This window comes from Copadichromis virginalis, linkage group LG10 (genome assembly GCF_057382275.1).
Source record: "Copadichromis virginalis isolate Kocher_CV1m ecotype Utaka linkage group LG10, C_Virginalis_male_GT1.1, whole genome shotgun sequence".
NCBI lineage: Eukaryota > Metazoa > Chordata > Actinopteri > Cichliformes > Cichlidae > Copadichromis > Copadichromis virginalis.
In genome coordinates this window covers 20,969,660-20,990,437 of record NC_140627.1, presented here as the reverse complement: position 1 = coordinate 20,990,437, position 20,778 = coordinate 20,969,660, and the positions used below count along the sequence as shown (strand labels likewise).

Below are 20,778 nucleotides of genomic sequence, written 5' to 3'. Positions count from 1 at the left end.
TTCTACTATAACTTGCCTGGCGAAAGGGGAATTTATGCTTATCCGCACTGCCGGGAGAATATCTCATTCATATAAACCTAACAATTCCATAAAACTTGTAAAATCAAACACAATTAAAGTAACTAAAGTGACTGGCCACCACCTTAGGCTATGCATTAGGCCTCTCCATTAATTTTACTTTCAGGTTTTGTCCCTAGCTAAATATAAATAAATAAATAAATAAATAAATAAATTCCCTCTTCACATTAGGCAATCGACATCAGTGCTGGTTTTTAAATCCAGATTGAAAACGCATTTTTATTCACTGGCTTTTGACTCAGTGGTTGACTGACTTGTATTTACTCGTATTTTATTGTTTTCGCTATGTTTATTATTTTATCTTATTTATTATTCCTATGGTATCTATTATGTTTCTATTGTTCAGCACTTTGGTCAGCCTTGTGTGTTTTTAAAGTGCTATATAAATAAACGATGATGATGATGATGAAATATTTTAGGCGTTTGTTAATATACTATGATGACTTATTTCTGTAATGTTTCATTCCCCTCCCAAATTTATTTTTACCATTAATTGAGTGACAAAAAAATCACACATCCTAATTCCACTTTATAACAGTCTTTGACAATATGTTGTGAATAAAAAGCTTTGTCAGGTTAAAAAAAAATATAACCTGTTCTTTCTGTACGGGACAGTAACATTGCGCATGCTCGGTACATCTTGCTTGGTAACTTGGATAATGGCCGCTAGGTAAGATGAGCGGATGGGCCGCGTCGTTTCACCGTGAAGTGCTCACTCCGGGAGGACCGTTAACTCGGGCGGTGGCGAGTTAAAATGGTCGATATCCGACCCGTAAGGCATCCAGAAACAGTTGTACATTGTGCGAACATCGTCATTCAAACGTAAGTTCTTATTTTTTTTAAGAGAAATTTGTCTACGTGCCATAACTGGTTGCTAGCCGAGTGTCCCAGTCTGCTACATTTGGGCTTACTTGCTTAGGGGAGCAGGTTATGGTAATCCTCAAGCGTTATAAGCTAGAACATTTTATGTGAACATGTGCGAAGGCTGGCGCCTTAATTTGTAAGGTCAAAAGCAAGCTGATTCGTTCGGAGTGTTTTATTTCCCGCTGTGTTAAACATAAGCTAGGTTGTTGTTGTTAGTAGTTCCTCGGCTCGGTGACAGTGATGCTAGCTGAAAGCGTTAGCTTGATGCAGCTCATCACATAGCGCACGTACGCTGTCATAGCTCGCTATTTCTATCACTTTTACATCCACCAAACTGCGTGGAAACCGTAGGCATGCATTGTCATGTCTGTTATAAGTATTCATGGACGATACAGACCAGTATAGCAAGCAAAATATTGCCGTATTTGCGGCGTAATTGCGAGAATTTATTTCTGTCGAGACAGAGGGGTTACTAGAGTTCATGGCGTAGCACAGTCGTTGCAGCACTCACTCATCCATAACGTTTTCATTGCCGGTGCTTCAGTTAAACTAGTAAATGGTATGCAGCCATTAGACCAAATATACTACAATATACCCTACAGCTGTCAAAGGATTACAACGGATAAAAATTAATTGGTAGACGGCCTTGTTATATAAGTTCAGATTCTGCAAAGTGATGTCTGTCTGGGCAGTGATAGTCGTGGTAAATTTAAAGTTATGTAAGTTAACGGGATCCTGCTACGGGATGCTGGGATAAGAGATGGAAACACTGCTGTTGGCAACTCAAGAAGGAAAAGAAATGTAAGAGCTTTGTTTAAATGGAGTGGATTGAAACTTCGTCACGTTTCTTTTTAAAAAACTAGCACTCACAGTGAAATGTTCCTCTAAAACTTCACGCAGGTATTAAAGGGCACTTAAACGAAGGGTTTGTAAGCAGCTAATTTTTTTTTTCCAAGTGCAGTAGATATGTTGTTTGGAAAAGGCCAGGAAAAAAGAGGGCAACATGTTGCTCTGTGGAATTCACTTTTGTGAGGCTTTGAATTTCCTTAAGCTCCAGCGCTTTTGGGTGAGAGCCTGGTTAACAATTGCTGATTTGTTGGAGAGCCTCGAGTTTTTCAAACATGCTCAGATTGCCTTGGAGTAATTCATGATCACTGTGAGAGGTTTCATCACTTTGAGGTTAATACGTTAGAAATAATATATTGAGTTGCATTGATTACATTTGGTGTGTTTGCTTTGCATCATGCAGTAGTGGCAGTGACGGGATTTAGTAGGTGGGAGGAAACAAAACTGAAATGCAATCTTTAAACAAATCTTTTTGTTTTAATAACTTCAACATTTGTGTAAGAGATGTTTTATGCCATTTTTTAATAGCATTTCATAACTTTGAGGTCAGTCGTTGAAATGGTTGAAAACCTGTACATATTCAAGAATTTTCCTACATTGAACAACCTTTAGCACCCACCAAATCATCAGAAAATGTAGTCAAACTAATTTTAATCTGTTCTGTTAATGCAGGTGCCATTTACTCAAGCATATAAAACATTTTTGTTTATCAAATCAGTAGGGAAATCCAGAGATAGGGTAACTGACTGTATGCTAACTGATCGTGCTTATATGACTAGTTGTCCATCAAAAGCCAATTTTAAGCCAGGATAACACTGATATTGGCTAGTGTATGTATAGAACCATAGATGCGAGTTAAAATGTTTTTTTTTTCTTTCTTTAATCCCATCCATTAGATTTTCCATCAGGATCTGTGTTGATATAATAAGTCAACATATTCTTTCTTTCTATATTTCATGTTTTGTAAACTGTTTTGACTTGTAGAAATTGTATTTTGTATGTGTTTATATCCGCCACCGCATTGCTCACCCCCAGATAGTGTTAATAAAGGTGTAAGTAAACTAGAGCTGGGCGATAGAACGATAACGATATGTATCGCGATATAACTTTTACTCGATAGAGAAATTAAGCTATCGCGATAGACCTCGCCGCTCTTGTCCTCTTTAAAAAAAAAAAAAAAAAAAAAAGGTCAGCCAATCCAAATTAAGTAGCGCAGAGCCGAACCAATCACAGCCGCAGCGTCACATCGCGTGACTTGTTACATACAGCACAAGTGCCAAGCCGCACGTGTGTTTGTTTGGGAAGCAGCCAGCGGGTAATGGAGCCAGCGCGTAATGGAGGAAATGAGTGTGCCGACTAGAAAAATCAACCGAGCGTGACCGAAGAGAAAACAGATGATGGTTCCAATGCCGGAGAGATTGTCGAACGGAAGAGCCAAAGAAGTTCCGTAGTGTGAAGGTATTTCGGCTATTTCAAGTCTGACAAAAAACAGAGTAGCGCGCACTGTAAATTGTGCCGAAAGCAAGTCTGGAAATACAATAAACTGGAGCATGCGTCACACTGTGCGCCACGTTATTGTTTCGGTGAAATGAATTTCTACAATACTGTTAATTCTACTCTCTGCAGTGTTTAAATGCTTACATATACACACAGTTACTGTCCCTCCACACATACGACTCGGTTCTGCTTCTATGCCCCAGCTTTGTTTACTTTTTCCCACCGAGGCTTCTAGACTTCTGATTGGCCAACATTTCTGCACGGTTAGGAATCTAGCGCCACCTGCTGCTTTGGCATGTTCATAGCAGCGTTTTCCTTCATTTCTGCCTTTATGTGTGTACAGGATTATTTTTTAAAACGGAAACGGAAAATCTCCGTTTTCAAAAATACCCGTGTACGTGTGGACGTAGCCTCAGTCTCTGACTGGAAGCGCTAATTCGTCATTCGGCTTTTGTCAGACTAAAGTAACTGTTAAAACTGTTTGAAAAGCTAAGCTATACAACAAGGAGAGATTGAGAATTTCCTTTTAGTTCTCAGTTTATTTGATATTGACAAAAGTTAGTCAGTTTTGTCTGTTCTTCTGTAACACAAACTAAGATTTATTTTTAGAATTAATATTTTGTTTCTAAGTGGAATTGACAATTTAGTCTGTTTCGTTTGTTCTATTTTGAAACTTAAACGCTTTAGCGGCTGCCTTTTGTGTAGTTTGCAATATTTGCCTTTATTTATCTGAAAAAGTCTCATGTTCCTTAAGTACATCTACCCTGTTGAACTTATTATGGGAAATAAATATTTAAATAAAAACAAGCTGCTGATTATTTCACATTTTACTTGTGAGCAACGGCACATTTAAATCTTACAAATATAGTTATTTGGCTTATATCGTGATAGATATCGTTATCGCCTGAAATGAAAAAAACATATCGTGATATGAAAAAATCTCATATCGCCCAGCTCTAAAGTAAACCAAGAAATTATTTTGGCAAAGAGAGAAGTGTAACCATTCTGTCAGCGCAACAGAACAGTATGTGGGCTTTTTTTTAAATGTGAACTGCAGATTTTGCAAGTATGCCTCTTATGCCATTTTTCAGACTTGACCTTTTGAGTTGCACCTGCATTAAAACATCTGAATGTGTTACCACATGCTGTACTTTCAGTTTCCCATGGTGGATTCTGTGCTGTTGGTGATTGTGTGGTAGCAAATAGAAAGGACTGGACAAATTTACATGTCTAGGTTGATTATTGACCCACAGATTTGACTATGCAAATTACAGTTGTGGGTGAAGCTGTTTTTAGCTGGGTCAACCGTGCAATGTTTCTTTGGAATCTTGGTAATAATAACCTATTCAAGACTAGCTGTTGTTCCCAGGATCAAGTTTCCGGCATTCCTGTATGGGTGGATGACGGTAAACAAAGTGAATTGTGGCTGACAGTAGTGCTTTCTGCCTGAACCTATAAAAATACTGTTGGCAGCATTTTGAGAATTTCTTGTTGGTTATTATTGCAACAGCCTTCTTAAAATCATGTCAAAATTATCTGGTAGCTTCATCATTATTAGGATTTTTATGCGTGATATCTGTTTGTAGACTTATAATTGTATGTAATTATACATGTATATTGTATATTGAGGTAGGATCAAATGAGTTTACCTTTAAGTCTGTTTGTACTAGAGCAGGGCGATATGGCCAAAAATATTTATCACGATATATATTTGAAAATTTGCGATAACGATATAACCGACGATATAATTGATGCGAGACAAAATACAACTCCACAACATTACTAGCGCAAAAAGACAACCTTCCATTTATTTTCACTTAAACAAGAAGCTGGTTTTTATGTACATTAAAGCTTTATAAAAATGTAACAGTGCAAATGCAAATTCCTTGCTGAAAGTTTAACCAAAAGGCATTTCCAGTAGAAATGGGCTGACATATCCTGAGCATAACCATGTATAATATCCACTGAAGTTAAAAAGAGGTGCAGTACGCATTTTTAAGACCATAAGGTGCACGGGATTATAAGGCACATTAAGCGAAACAAAGCAGTCAGATAAATCAAACTTTATTAAACTCATTCTTCTTGCTTCCTCCACTTCTGTACCATTGATTCATTAATGTTGAATTCTCTGGCAGCTGCTCTATTCCCATGTTGTTGCAGTATATTAATGACTAACCTTGTATTGTGGATGGATTATCTCAGTTGTTCTCCTGACTGAAGTTTGGTCCGTTTACAGCATCCTGCCATGCGATTGCATTTGTCTCTAACCATGAAGAACCTTCACGTTAACTTTTATAAGTGGAAAAGTGTTAGTGTTCGTCCTCCAGCTTCACTGTTTATGTTATGCTAACATAGCTGTGTCGCTAGCGATCACGTAGCACATCATTATATACCAGCTAGCCCAACTTCAGTAACCCTACAAACGTCACTGCTGTTTAGTTTCCTGTCTTCATTTATGTTGGAAGTGATAGCAGAGCTGTACGTTTGATTTTTTTCAGAAATCTCTCAGTCAGAACATGCAATATCATGCTTAGGTAACTAGCGAAACTAGCGAGCTAACTTCCGCTAGCTTCCTGCTAACTTCTAACTCCGTTAAATGTAATAACTTTTGTTTTCATGGATGCCTGGAAGTTAAACTTTATAGTTACACCTGGTAAAGCAGCAATGCTGATCGTTTTATTAAAGATGAAATAATTTAGACAGTTTTTAACTCTAAGTGATGCTGCAGTGTTGTTTGACCTGAAGCATATGGAGTTTAGGACCCAGATTACTCCCAGATTTAAGAGCATCTTAGTCCGACAAATATGACAATAACGACGGCCGCTTGCATGTTCTGCAAAAAAATGTGCTTTGTTGTGTATCTGACGGACAAACACCAAACCAGTTCCACATCACGGAAGTTGCACCATTTTTACAAACCAATTCTGGTTCATCTGTTTCACTCAACAATCGGCCATGTGCGTATGAAAACAAAGGCACTGCGCATGCGCGTTTTACTCCCATTCTATCGCGATATTTCATTTTCCTATCGTTGCCTAACATTATACCGGTATTACCGTGAACGGTATAATATGGCCCAGCCCTAGTTTGTACCAACCCTTTCTTTGTCTCATTATTGTTTAAAGTGTATTTTGTTGTTATTTTAGTCATGTTCAAAATAAATCAATCATTCAGTGACAAAAAAAAAAGAGTTCTTATGTACACAGCATCACTCGATTGGCTTTAGTTAAGATGGTAAGAAAATGGTCAATGTTTCCCAGCTGTATGGCACTTAATGTTAGTACTGTGCTTGAATAAATAAGTACATATTTAGGCATGGGCAAAAGAAGTAGTGGGTTAAACTAATCTGCAATTTATTGATATAAATCAACAGTTAACTGTTGTTCCTGAGCTGTTATGACACCACAACCACTAACCGAAAGATGTGGCATATGGCAGCAACCATCTTGATCTCTGTGACAGGAAGTTGTAAACAAGCAAGGTAAAAAGTAAGACATGACACTAACCAGTGTGGTTCTGCAGTACTTTGATTTAGAAAATGAGGGGCTATATGTAGGTTTCAGGGTAAAGTGATAACTACTGGAAGTAGTGGGTAACCCTTTTTGGCATAGGTTTGTGTGTTGTGGATGGTGCCAATTCTTATATTCTGTTCTGACTAGTGAATTAGTTACCTTAGTTATTCTGTTATGCTGTTGTGGCAAAGGGGTTTCCTTCATTTAGAAAAAAATAAAATATGTCCACCAAAGATGTTTTGGGATTCTACCAAAGCAAAATACCAAGATAGCAAAATGGACTTTCTAGTTTCTGTTGTATTTGTTTATAAAGTAGCAAAAAACTTCCTTTAAGTAGTTCTTTGTCTCTGGACCCATTGTACTTCAGTCAATAGTCTCATTGAAAGTCCTGTTTGCATCAGGAAAAAAACAAAACACTGTCAGTATGCTAGCCTTTAGAGACTTTAAAATGATTTACGGTCATGTTACTAACTTATTATAAAAATTTGTGGTAATAATGTAACAATTGTTGAGTTTTACCTTTACGTTTAGACCACAAATGAATGAGACAGTTTTGTGATTGACCTCTTAAGTCTTTCGTCTTTTCTTCTGTCTTTTCTTCCTCTGTAGCTCACAGCTTTTCCTTTGACCTTTATAATAACTGAATTTATATTTTGTTGCCTTTGTTTTGGCTTTCATCTCTCTTTCTGTTTTCCTACTCTCACCTCCTATAACTGCTTCATATTAAGACTCCATCTTCCTTTTTTTATTTGCATTTTCTCTCTTTTGCTACAGACCACCCACTATTAACATCACGTCTTAGTGGTCAGTTCTGCCTTCGGATCAGAGCTTAAACTGAAACCATGGCAGTGAAGGACCGCGTAGAGGCTGTGCTCAATGTGGGTCTGCGTGTTCCCAGCATCATGCTGTTGGATGTCCTCTACCGCTGGGATGTCAGCTCCTTCTTCCAGAAGATCCAGCGCTCCAGCCTTTCCAATAACCCCCTTTTTCAGTACAAGTATCTGGCCCTCTACCTGCACTACGTAGGTCAGTGCCACCTTTCCTGTATTAAAACTTAAGAAAATGTTTGGTGTAACTGAGACACTTTGTTTAAATGCTTTGCAATGTCTGTACCACATTAAAGAGTTCCTCATTTGAAAACATCATGTGTACTTCCCTGTAGTCAGGTTACCATGACCTGCACTGAAACAGTATTATATGCCATGCATTACTGTTTTACCTCTGTTGGTTGAAAGTGCGTGATTTCTTTTTCCATTCAGAAGTGTCGACTCACGTTTGGTATTAGTCAGTAAGTCACGAGGCTCAGCTCTGTAGTGATTGAGAGGGATTATTTGACAGTGTGGCGATCGTGGCTCAAGAGTTGGGAGTTTGCCTTGTAATCGGAAGGTTGCCAGTTTGAGCCCCGGCTCGGACAGTCTCAGTCGTTGTGTCCTTGGGCAAGACACTTCACCCGTTGCCTGCTGGTGGTGGTCAGAGGGCCCGGTGGCGCCAGTGTCCGGCAGCCTCGCCTCTGTCAGTGCGCCCCAGGGTGGCTGTGGCTACAATGTAGCTTGCCATCACCAGTGTGTGAATGAGTGGATGACTGGATGTGTAAAGCGCTTTGGGGTCCTTAGGGACTAGTAAAGCGCTATACAAATACAGGCCATTTACCATATCTGCTTTTAAGACACACTAGAAACTCAGAAAACCAGTACTCAAACACAAAGTTCTGAATTCAGTTTTGAAGGCATTACAAAATGTCTTTGCAGCACAAGTGGTTAGCCAGATACATTTACAGTGACACAGAAACACTGAAAGTAACATAAATGAAATAGCTAGGCCTCGTTCTATTTTTGTAATTTAACCTAGCTGAAATAAAGCTATTGTTGAGTTTTCTTTGTGTTTTGGCTGTGTGAGCTCTCAAACTTGGCTGCAGTTGGTTAATGAGCCAACAGGCTTGGCATGTGCTGATGAGCACTGTGGGTGGAAAGAAAGAAGGGAGAACAGGGCAGTAAAAATAAATATGTCTTTGCACTGAAGTGCTTTTAGACACAGTTTTAGGTAGTAGGCTATTGTATGGTAAGGCTTTCTGCAGTTTGTCAAAAATACCCCCCCCCCCCCCCCCCCCCCCCCCAACTATGTCATAAACATCTGTCATACGCTTTATTTATGTGTTTTAAAACGCACTCTGGTCTGCAAACAGGAAGACGGATGCCTTTCAGAATGCATGACTTTCTTGTATTTCTTTTATATTTATGGCTACTTCACAGGTTACATCTTGAGCTTGGTGCTTCTGACTCTGCCTCGTCAGCACCTGGTTAAACTTTACCTGTATGTTCTTACGGCCCTGCTGCTGTTTGCTGGTCACCAAGTGTCAAGGTAAACATTCACAGAAACTTAAATCTACCAGAATAGCTAACAAGATGCCACTACTCCTCTTTTAAATACTGATGTGTGTATGTATGACAGTTTTCCTCTTGTTAATTCATGTGAAGGACTGGACATTGTGAGAATTTCCTCTGTATTGATTGTTTTCGTTTTTCTCTGTCAGGGATTATGTTCGCAGTGAACTGGATTCGGGTTATGAAGGCCCTGTCTACCTGGAACCTCTCTCCATGAACAGATTCACCACTGCACTCATAGGTATAATACTCATAGGTATAATTGTTCAACATTCATATTATTGAAGAATGTGAATGATGAGGTACCAATGTATTGCACATAGATAATAGTGGTGCAACGGATCAAAAATCTCGCGGTTTTAAGTCATGGATCAGAGCAATTTTCAGATCAGCAAAAAAGACAAAAATGTAACATTTACTTATTGAAGTATTTTTTTGCCTGTTGAAAATATTCAACTCAAGACTCATTCCAGGGCAGTACAGTCTTTGTATCTACCACTCAATTCAATTCAATTTTATTTATAAAGAGCCAAATCACAACAACAGTCGTCTCAAGGCGCTTTATATTGTAAGGTAGACCCTACAATAATACATATCGCTCATTATATCGCACTCTGCTGTGATATAATGAGCTGTTATGGTCACGTAGCTTTCCGTTGCCCTGGAGGTCCACCCATTTGTAGTAGTTAGGGCAACAGAAGATGCCTGGGACAGTTCAGCCATAACTTAAATCTTTTCCTGCTCATACATGCTTGGAATGATCTTGCCACTTAAGTGGACGCGAACAGGATATCATAGCGTGGCTCAAGCACGTTCATCATAGTTTAAACCCCTTGTTTTGCACAACGGAATACGGCCTCCCGTCTGCAGCTAAACACCCCAATAGCTTTTGTAATAGCTTTAGCCCGGTCGGACTGGGCAGCAAACTCCTCTGCTCCTCCACTTGGACCGCTAGCGCTGGCCATAACTATCGCTTGACAGACCCACCACGCGCACCATACACATACTTTTTCTTTCTTCTTTTTCGAATCTTCGGATCACGTGCGTGCCAAACCGTGGAGTGGGATCAGTTCGGATTACGGCTCAACCGCGATCCGTTGCACCACTAGTAGATACAGACCCGTAGACCCACTTGGGCAGCAGAAAGATATTCATTTATTTATTTATTTAAATTTGAACTGTTTCCTTCTTTTTAATGGCTGCACATACTGCTGTACAAAGTATAGGAACATTAATTTTATAAATTGGCACCTCGTAGCACTGCAGTACAACCAGTAGGACTAAAGCGCAGAATTCATATGCTCTAACCAAATGGCTAAACTGAATGGGCATAGTATTCAGAGCATATGATGAGTAGGATGCATCTTTTGCCATGGGTCTGTGTGAATTTCATCCAAAAGAAAACAGTCTTCATTTTGGGATTGTGTTTTTGGACCCTGCATGGGGCAGTAAGTTGAGATTATTCATTGAATTTGTGTAACCTGGGTCAGTAAACATTCATGGACTATAGTAGACTGTGCAAAGTTGCTAAGAAGATGCATACAGGTACTGGCAAAAGAAAAGCAGACACTTGAGTCTTTTCCTTAAGAAATGTTTGTGTAACAGGAATAAGCACACCTTGTTTTTGTCTTTTTAACAAAAAAAGTGGAAATAGAATACTTGGCTGCACATATGTACATATTTAGCATTGCTCTCATGTCCATGTGAGCACTTTCATTAATTATATAAATACCCAATGCTACAGCATCCACATTAATGGGATTATGAAGGAACCTAATTTGTACCAATTCCAGAATTAAGAAGTGCTCACATACGTATGTGTTTCAGTCTTCCTCTGGGTGGGAAAGCAAAAAGAACAACCTCCTGTAATTTTTCATTATGTCTGTTGCTGCTATGCTTAATTATGTAAAAATGTATCATTTTCTAAATAGAAAATGCTGTAGAGTCTGTGTTTTTAGGACCTAGTTTAAACTTACTAGAGAGTATAGATGGAGTCTCCTGTGCTATAAATAGACCGCAGAGTGCTGCTTTTACTGCGTAGTGAAAGCCTGAGAAAGCGAAAATAAGATGAGTACAGTGACAAAAATATGCTACTGTAAGGAGCAATGTGAGATTAAAGCTGCTTCTCTTCTCTTTTAAATGTTTGTTCCTTTTTGGTGTTTGACACATTTTCACCACTCTAGGAGAGCTATAAATATTCTGATAAATTTTCTTTTAATTGTCAGTTACACGAAAATGATAAATACCACATCACAAAAAACATTTTAAAATCAGAGTGATAATAGTGTCTTTAGTCATTTATTCAACTCTTTGTTTTATATATGTGTGTATGTGTGTCTTCTTTCAGGTCAGCTGGTGGTTTGTACACTTTGTTCCTGTGTGATGCAAACCAAGAGGATTTGGCTGTTCTCTGCTCACCTCCTCCCTCTAGTGGCTAGACTGTGTCTGGTCCCACTCGAGACCATCGTCTTCATCAATAAGTTCTCAATGATCTTCACGGGCCTGGAGGTCATTTACTTCCTGGCGTCTAACTTGCTGGTACCATATAACCTGGCCAAGACTGCCTACAGAGAGCTGGCTCAGGTATTTATTGTGGGCTGATGTTGCAAGCTTTTCAGTTTCTGTGACAGGATTTCAGTTCTGAGATATTTTTCTGTAGATGGTATCAAAGGTATTCTTTATTTCGGTCTTTTTCTGTCCTGCAGGTGGTAGAAGTGTACGGGCTTCTTGCTTTGGGAATGTCACTGTGGAACCAGCTGGTCCTTCCAGTTCTCTTCATGTGTTTTTGGCTCGTGCTGTTTGCTCTGCAGATATACTCCTACTTCAGCACAAGAGACCAGCCTACTTCCAGAGAGAGGCTGCTTTTCCTTTTTCTTACAAGGTAAGACTATAAATCAGGCTGCAAGACACTTTACATTTTACGTCACTGACCCTTTAGAAGGTGTGTTTATCTATTTATTGCCTTGTATCGTTGAAGGGGCAGGTAGTGTGTACAAAACATAAATCTAGTTTTGATGTACTGGAATTTATTTAGAAAATCTAATTATATAAAAGTATATAAATTATATAGCATCATATAAATTACAGAGACATTAGATTGCAAAGCAAGTCAGTCTGCAGAGTTTGAGTAAAGCAAGTTTTTAGATTTTGAGATAATTTTGCAGAAATGTGTCAAGAGGAAATTCTAAAAGATGTGTTGGATCCATTTGTCACAGTGCTAAATAACCCATGTTTTGCACTGGTGGACAGAATTAAGTTAAAGCAGACGACTGAGATACTCATCAGAACTTTAAGGACGCGATCTAAATATTTAAAATTGTTTAGAAAGTTGTTGTTTTTTTGTCATGTTCTCTAAGTAATTTGCTCCTCCTTTCTCCAGTATCGCAGAATGCTGTAGTACACCGTACTCTCTGCTGGGTCTGGTTTTCACAGTTTCTTTCATTGCGCTGGGCGTTCTCACACTGTGCAAGTTCTACCTGCAGGGCTACAGAGCCTTTATGAATGACAACACCATGCACAGGTCAGCAAGGTTTTTATTTTCTTGATGTCTTCTGGTATGTTTCTTTTAATTAGTTTAGTCTGTTTTAGCCTCTCTGTCCCAGTAACCATCATGACTGAAGGCAATATGTTTTCTGACTGTTTATCCCATTCGTGTGGAAACACATATATCTGGAACTATTCTTTAAGGATGTCTGCATTTCACACAACTGTCTAATAGGATAAAATAATTGACATTGTATACCCAAAAGTCAAGTCTGGATAAACGTGTATATGATCTCCAACTTGAGTGCAAAGCCAAGGCATATAATTGTGTGGTGTGTTAACTCTAATTTGTTTCCTCTCTGTGCAGGGGGATGACTGAAGGTATCACCTTGCTAATCCTTGCGGTCCAAACTGGCCTCATTGAGCTGCAGGTCATCCACAGAGCCTTCCTCCTCTCTATCATCCTCTTTATTGTTGTTGCTTCCATCCTGCAGTCCATGCTGGAGATAGCAGATCCTATAGTCCTAGCCCTGGGAGCATCTAGAGACAAGTAAGAGAATATACCAAAGACTTTTTTTATGTGTTTATTTTTAAGAAAACTCTGTGTCCCACTGTTTGTTTTATTTTGTACTGATCATAAACAACTATTAATAACTATGGGCAGTTAGTTAATTATCACAGTATTCATTATCTATGGTCATCAGTACAACTCATGCTAACATCATAAATTAAGTAACACTACAGTGTACAGTCCTTCTTTCTTCATTCCTACCTAAACAGGCAGTTAGTCTTTTTGACATCAATAAATGTAATCTGACTCAATGTGTGTATACAAAGCCTGCTATCAACCTGGCTGCTTTCTCATATGCTTGTTTTGCTGCCTGTCCCGTAGGAGTTTGTGGAAGCACTTCCGTGCAGTTTCTCTCTGTCTCTTCCTGCTGATCTTTCCAGCGTACATGGCTTATATGATCTGCCAGTTCTTCCACATGGACTTCTGGCTTCTCATCATCATCTCCTCCTCAATCCTCACCTCTCTCCAGGTAACACACAACCGCATCGCAGTGTGCAAAAACATTAAATCAAATAGTTTAAACTTGCTCTACCCAAACAGTTGAGCCTAATACTAATTAAACATTTATATTTGCTTGTTTGTTTAATTCCATAATAACTCTGAAACACTGTACCACCAGGTCCTTGGCACTCTTTTGATCTATGTTCTCTTCATGGTGGAGGAGTTTCGTAAAGCTCCAGTGGAGAACATGGATGAAGTCATATATTGTGTAAATGGGACCTACAGATTGCTGGAGTTTCTGGTATGTCACACACACATACACCAACTCTTTGCTAAGTTCTGCCTTCTGACTGTAAACAGACACTGTCATCTAATGCATCAGCACGGTCTCTGCCTCACTGTCAGTGATTTGTTCCCTCGCCAGGTTGCGGTGTGCGTGGTGTGCTATGGTGTATCAGAGACTGTATTTGGCGAGTGGAGTGTGATGGGAAGCACCATCATCTTGGTCCACTCGTACTATAACGTCTGGCTCAGAGCCCAGCTGGGCTGGCAGAGCTTCCTGCTCAGGAGAGATGCTGTAAACAAGATAAAAAGCCTCCCCACAGCTAGCAATACACAGCTGCAGCAGTATAACGACATCTGTGCTATCTGCTTCCAGGTATGAACTGTTTTTATGTTTATCTAAAGAGGATGCATGAGAGAGTTAATCTGGGGCTTTAAAAGGTAGGCTAATGTGAAATTTGATTTGTTCCAGGACATGACCAGTGCTGTGATCACTCCGTGCAGTCATTTCTTCCACGCTGGCTGTCTGAAGAAATGGCTGTATGTCCAGGAAACGTGCCCTCTCTGTCATTCACAACTCAAGAGCCAATCACCAACTAATGGCGGAGCTACCCAAGAGACACCTGCAGCCAATCAGAACCCTGCAGGACAGGAAGAAGCCCCAGGCAACAAGCAGGAGGAGGACCACAGCACTCTACCGGAGGATAGGAAAGAGGAAGCGTCAGTAGAGCAGGAGGGAGATAATGAAACTACCACATCAGCTGGGGAAGCCTCCTCTTCCACCTCCCCCACTGGCATGCAGTCTGCTCCCCTGCACATCGTCAACCCTCCATTATCATCTTCCTCTTGTTCTTCTTCTCCTCTTGCAACTGATTCTGTGCCGCACCAGTCCCCTGCAGATCACCCTTCTGCATCTTCTTTCTCTACCTCTTGCACATCAGACACACCTGACGCTCCTGCATCTCACTGCCATTCTGTCTCCACCTTTCACCAACCAACGTCACAGGTACTGACCCAAGCAGAGGCGAACCCTGCTGAACCCGAATCCCTCCCTCAGCTAAAATCAGTCTCCCTTGTGGACAGCAAGGAAAACTCTACTGGTCCATCATCACAATCTAACCCACCAACTCCCCATTCAGTGGAACCTCCTCCTCGTCCTCCACCCCCTCCTCCATTCAACCCCTGAGCTCCATTTTAACACACACACAACATACATGCATGCATGCATATATAATCACACAATCTAAATAATCCCCTATTGTACTTGTCCAACTGTTTGCTGTTGGCTCTCCCATCATGTCCAACTCCTTCATATCCATATTATGTTTCAAAAGATCTTAAACAATCTCTAAACAGAAATTCATCACTCGGTATTTAAAAAAAAAAAAGAGAAGACAATGATTGCAGCTTTATAAAATGTTAGTACTTGGAGCAATGAAAGGTTTCCCATGATAGGTGTAACCCATGCCAGCAGTGATTTCATCACAGGTGCAGTTGTTTTCCACATGTTCTTTCACAGGGATTCAAATTTAATACAAAAAACAGGATGCAGTAATCTCATCTCAGAATGAATTGGGAGTTTTACACCATGTCCAGAAAATGTGAAAATCAGATTTCCATCCCAGCCTTTTTCTCTCCCCCCCCCCCCCCCCCCCCCCCCCCACAATCATGCTTTTACCCCTTACCTTTTGATGCCCGACATTTAGGGCAATGGTTGCTCCTGCCTTTGTTTGTACAGCTTGAACTTTCACTGCTGTACATTTCATAGTGTTTGGGTGCCACGATTTATCGAACAATTGATCAGACTATCGATTACTGATGGTTGCATTTTATACCGTGACAAAGTCTTAACATTTCATAACGTCTAGAAATTCTCCACATTTTTTGTTTTTCACTGCTGGGTGTCAGTAGTGTTGTGATTTAGTGAATACTGAGCGTTAGCAGACTGAATGTTGTTTATTGAGGTCGCCGCATGACCTAAAGCCTGGTGCTAAGCAGAGGACACATGGTATGGTCTAGCTGAGGGGTGCAGTGTGAACTTTTGGTTCACATTGAATAACTTACATGTGTCAAGCTTTTGCTTTTATACTACTTCAATATCTGATTCAGACTTGTTTGGCTGGTCCCAGCAAAAAAACAGTTCTATTCCTCATCGCCAAACTTTTGTATTACTGTTAAAGCAACTTTATTTTTAAGGTCATTTTTACATTACTGCTTTATTGGATACCACACGCTGCAAATGGACTAAGGGGAAGATGGAGAGACGAGGTATAAATTAGTCCACAGAGTTGATAAGGAGCTCGGATTTTGCCCTCATTAGCTCTATTTTATGGTTCTCACTCGCGCTTACCGTTGCAAGCTTAGCTCACTAACAGATCAACCAATCATTCACATTGTTGATCGCTGATGGCAGGAGCCAATCAGCTCCTTTCATCCAGTTACATTAGAGACCCTGTATTTTCCAAGACATTAGGGTTTTCCTGCTCGTCAGTCAGTTTACTCCATAAATTGTTGATACCAGCAAATTGAGCCATAGCTGCTTCTTCTTTTTTTTTTCTTTTTCACAAAAACACACTTTCTTTTGGCTACTGCATTTAGCAGATGAAGCATGGCGAGGAAGAAATATGCTTTGAAATGAGTGTGAAAGACTGAAAACTTGAGGATGGCAAGTCCTGATGCACGCTTATATGTAGACCTTGCTGCCGCTCTGACCACAGAATTTGTTCGTCCCCAATGTGCTATAACCTTGCTACCAATGTTTTTTGTTTTTTTTCTACCTTTTTTTTTCTTTTGGGGTTATATTTGCACTAATGTCATTTTTTTACTAGCAATGCTCCAAAGCTGTTCTGTGGATGTCGGCAACCAAATACCCTCTGATGTCTGTGTATGAGGAAACGGCCCAATCTGTTTGTGTGTAATGTACATAAATGTTGCTCTGTACGGAATCTATATTAAACCAGAGGAGTGTTGATAGATAAATATATATATATATATATATATATATATACGTATATATATATATGTAAGACGAGGGCTTGGTTTCTCCAAAGTTTCCTTTCTTTGTTTCTTCACGTGCCTGAGAGCAAAGAGAATTTTTTGGATAAGAAGCTGCTGGGAAATCAAGCCCTCTGATCTTTGAGACCAGCCAGTGTTGCTGCTTCTCCAGTCTATATGATGCATCTTTTAAGCTGGTGTGATCACTCTGGTGCCCTCTACTGTTAGGAGTGGGATCAGCATGGTGCAGACGGACAGGAGACGCATTAATTAGCGCTCAGCAGTATTACTTACTAGCACTATTATTAAAGGTCTTATTAGTATGAATGACCATATTCTTGACATTAGGAAGCGTGGGCTGCAGGGTTGAGAATGAATACACGATCAGTGTAGGATCAAACCTGACCAACGCTGTTTTGACTTTTTGTGTTTATTTTTTTAAAGAGATGAAATGTAGAGTTTGATGTATTTTGCACATGTTCTTCTGAAAGGTGAACCTAAGGACTTTTCTGTACACAACTTATTTTATTACCAACACCATTCCTTCAACGTTGATTTTTTTTTTTTACTTAAATACAGCACTTGAAACGGTTATAATGAATTGAGCTGTTTAAAACACACTTGGTTTTCGCCATGACGCATTTCCACTGCGTCCTGCATTGAGATCACCTGTAAGATGAAATGTGACGTGACGCCCCACGAGGGCGATAACAGTCAGTGGCAGCTGTATGTGAATTTTGCATTTCAGTATTAAATAATGAATACGAGATGCTTGTCAGCTGTTGATTCCTCAAGTATTTGCTCGGTTATTACACCACGTTGGAGAAGTTGCAGTTTCTCTCTTCAGGCTACGAACTGTGGCTTCATTTTTTCATACTGTCTGGGACAGTTTGACATCAAATTATTAGCACATAATAAGCTAATAATTGTGCTCAATATTCATCTGATTAATATAAAGTACATGCAGACAGTGAAGCTTTAAAAAAAAATGCAATCTTTAATGCATTATTTGCATCCTGTGATTTGTGTTTTTCTTTCTACATTTTTTTCTGAATTGACTTAAAATACGCATCAGTGACTGTGGTAATGTGCCAACAAATGTCTTAGCCATCACTGGTGCTCCTTACACTGAGCAGGATTCATTTTACAGTTAAGCTCCTCTAAGGGGCCATAATGCCTTTTCAGATTGTGAAGTCACACATACATATAAGTACAATAAGTTAACCTGAATATCTTTTTTTTTTTTCTTTTTTTTTTTTTTAAATCTTTTTTTTTTTTAGTTGCTCCTAATTGGCTTGCTCTGCAATCATAATTTCAGGATGTATTTTGTCTACTTAACTAGTACTGCTGTTAGACTTTCATATTTGATGATCTTTACTGAATGTGACTAAAAACCCAGAGACAGAAAACCATTTTTGACCAGTGTGACAGCAAAGTTAGCCTTGCATCTGATATCCAGATGTTTCACTGTTTCCACTTTTCACGATTCTTTGTAAAAATCATAATTTTTTGAGTGTGAGCAAATACAGAAATGGAATCTATAGCTGCCACGGAGTGAGAGCTCTGTAAAGACGTTTTACTGTATTTTCCGAATGCGTTCTTAAATCTGCTCTTCGATACTGTTGCCTCTGACTGACAGATGCGTAGAGATGAATTGTACTTGTGGGGCTGCTCTCCCCGACACTCCCTGCAGATTCTTGTTTAAGATGAATTGTTTTTGTCCATTGAGTTTATCCAAAAACAGCTTTAGGACCTGCTCTGTTTAATGTGGCTCTCAGTGCCATTTCTTTTCTGTTAAAATGCTTCATGTTGGTTTTTGGACTTTATGCCTGGCATTGCCTTGTTTATTTTACAAAAACTGAATGTCAAATAAAATGAACCATCCACTCTGAATGCTGTGACTGTTCTTACTAATACTTTGATGAAGTGTAAGGAAAATAACAAAATAAAGATCATTGTTTTGGAAAAGGTAAGCGACTGAAAAGTGGGTGTGATACCACCTGCTGAAATTAAAATGAAATGCCACACAAATAATGTTAAGCAAATAATAATGGGTGTAGTACGTAAGGTCAAAAGCAGTCGAATGTATTACAAAAGCTGTAACAATCAGTTTCTTTGAAAAGTCTCATTTATATGTACATTTTGGAGACAATGCATCAGGTGACTGAGCCGTTGCGTCTGACTTTGAGGTACTGCAACAGCAGAGGGCAGCAATACTGTAGGAAACATGCTCCCCAAAAATGAAGCCAAAACGTCTCTATCACCGCCTAGTGTCTTGGCTGCAGTATAGGTCATAAAAAAAACCCTCATCTATGTTAGCGGATGGGACTGGGGTCGGGCTAAAATTAGAAGAAAAAAAAAATCTGATCATTTTTTTTTTCCAAAGATGCTTTCTATCATTATCAGTAGTTCTCATCAGGCTGATTTATGTTCATTGGGTCTCCTTTCTTATAAGTTTGATTCTAATTAGTAACACAAAGCTGTTAAATTGGGGTGAAACGTCATCACGACAGCTTTGACTGGCAGCTGCAGTCACGGAGAAACTTGCTTATCTCTGTTCGGGAAGGGCAGATGGAGCCTGACGCTGAGAGGAGGTCCAGCGTTTACGTTTCAAAATCACGGCTGCCCCTGGGTGGGTCTGGGATGGGCGTGAGGTTCTGGGGGCGCTCCGTCTCTGGGCTGGGGCCCGGGCCGGGCCTCGGGGGCTTGGGTCCTGGTTGGTGTGTTGCCGGGGTTGTGGGCGGGTGGGTGCATGGGGGCCCAGCCCTGGAGCAGGGTGCCGCCGGTGCATCGAGCCACCTGGGGGGCTCTTCAACTGGTGGGGGAGATTGTCACATCTTTCAGGAACTCTCTCTGCAGGAGGGGGAGATACAGGAGAGGTGGAGGAAGATCTCAGCCTGGGTGTTTATTGTCTTATGTAGTCTGGAAGATGAGTGGATGGTGGGGTGGGTGCAGTTTTCTCTGTGGTGGGGTTGAGTGGACTGTCCCGGGCTCTGTGCACTGCTGCACTGGGCCCCGGTCTGGATGGGCCTGGGCCCCCTTTCCCTGGCGGGTCGCGGAGTATGGGGGTGCCTACTGGGGTCAGCGGGGGAGCTGGCCACTTGCCCCTCCCTTCCTTCCCTCCCCATCTCCAGCTGCCTCCCCCTTCCCGCTCCACCACAACCACCCACACATGCAGGACCTTGGAGTAGGGGTATGTCACCAGGATGCAGAGGAGGCTCCCCCCCCCCCCCCCCCCTCTCTGTCCCCTTCTGGCTGCCTCTGCCTCAATTTTATCCCACAACTTAGACATTCACATTATTCACACTCTCATTACATATACATATAGGATCTTGGGGGTGGGCACAATCACGGAGTCCAAAGTACCATCAGGGTGTACACCCCACCCCTGGCATCGTTGCCCACCTCTCAATTTTAAATACACTTAGACATTGAGGGCTAGCAGGAGGGACCATGCGCTTACCTGCTGCTCTCTGGCAGGTAGCTCCATGCCCTCCTGGGTTTTAATTGCACCTTAGAACACACATGCATCAACACTACAATGAGCGGGTGGAGGGAGGTTTGGAGTCTTCTCCCACCCCCATTCTCTGCGGCCTGCTGGAGCAGGGGGGCTAGGAGGAGGAGTTGGCCGTCCGACTGCGGTCTGGAGTGTGGGGCCTCCCTGCTGCTGCGGAGTCGGGGCGGTCTGCCTCCCCCCACCGCAGGGAAAAAGGGTAACACCACCTGGGTCTGGGTGCAGTTCCCCCCTCCAGGGGCAAGGGTACCTAGACCCGGTTCGTAGAGTACGCTTGGGGAGTGTGATCGTGCGTACAGCGTCTCTTTATGTCTG

The 20,778-nt window shown here is 40.8% G+C and overlaps 1 protein-coding gene across 2 annotated transcripts; it reads left to right on the top strand.

The window, feature by feature from the left end:
- The first annotated feature begins 706 nt into the window (after positions 1–706).
- Positions 707–18,842, top strand: LOC146700415 (RING finger protein 145-like). Of its 2 annotated transcripts, XM_085470599.1 has the most exons (13): positions 707–900; positions 6,659–6,766; positions 7,572–7,823; positions 9,047–9,155; positions 9,328–9,419; positions 11,526–11,761; positions 11,884–12,059; positions 12,558–12,698; positions 13,029–13,211; positions 13,554–13,701; positions 13,852–13,974; positions 14,098–14,331; positions 14,428–18,842. In XM_085470599.1, exons 3-13 carry the CDS (start codon positions 7,640–7,642, stop codon positions 15,139–15,141), a joined length of 2,340 nt encoding a protein of 779 aa, XP_085326725.1. In that variant the 5' UTR covers positions 707–900; positions 6,659–6,766; positions 7,572–7,639; the 3' UTR covers positions 15,142–18,842. The 2 variants fall into 2 exon arrangements, with proteins under 2 accessions (XP_085326725.1, XP_085326724.1); XM_085470598.1 differs by lacking the exon at positions 6,659–6,766.
- The last annotated feature ends 1,936 nt before the right edge of the window (positions 18,843–20,778 follow it).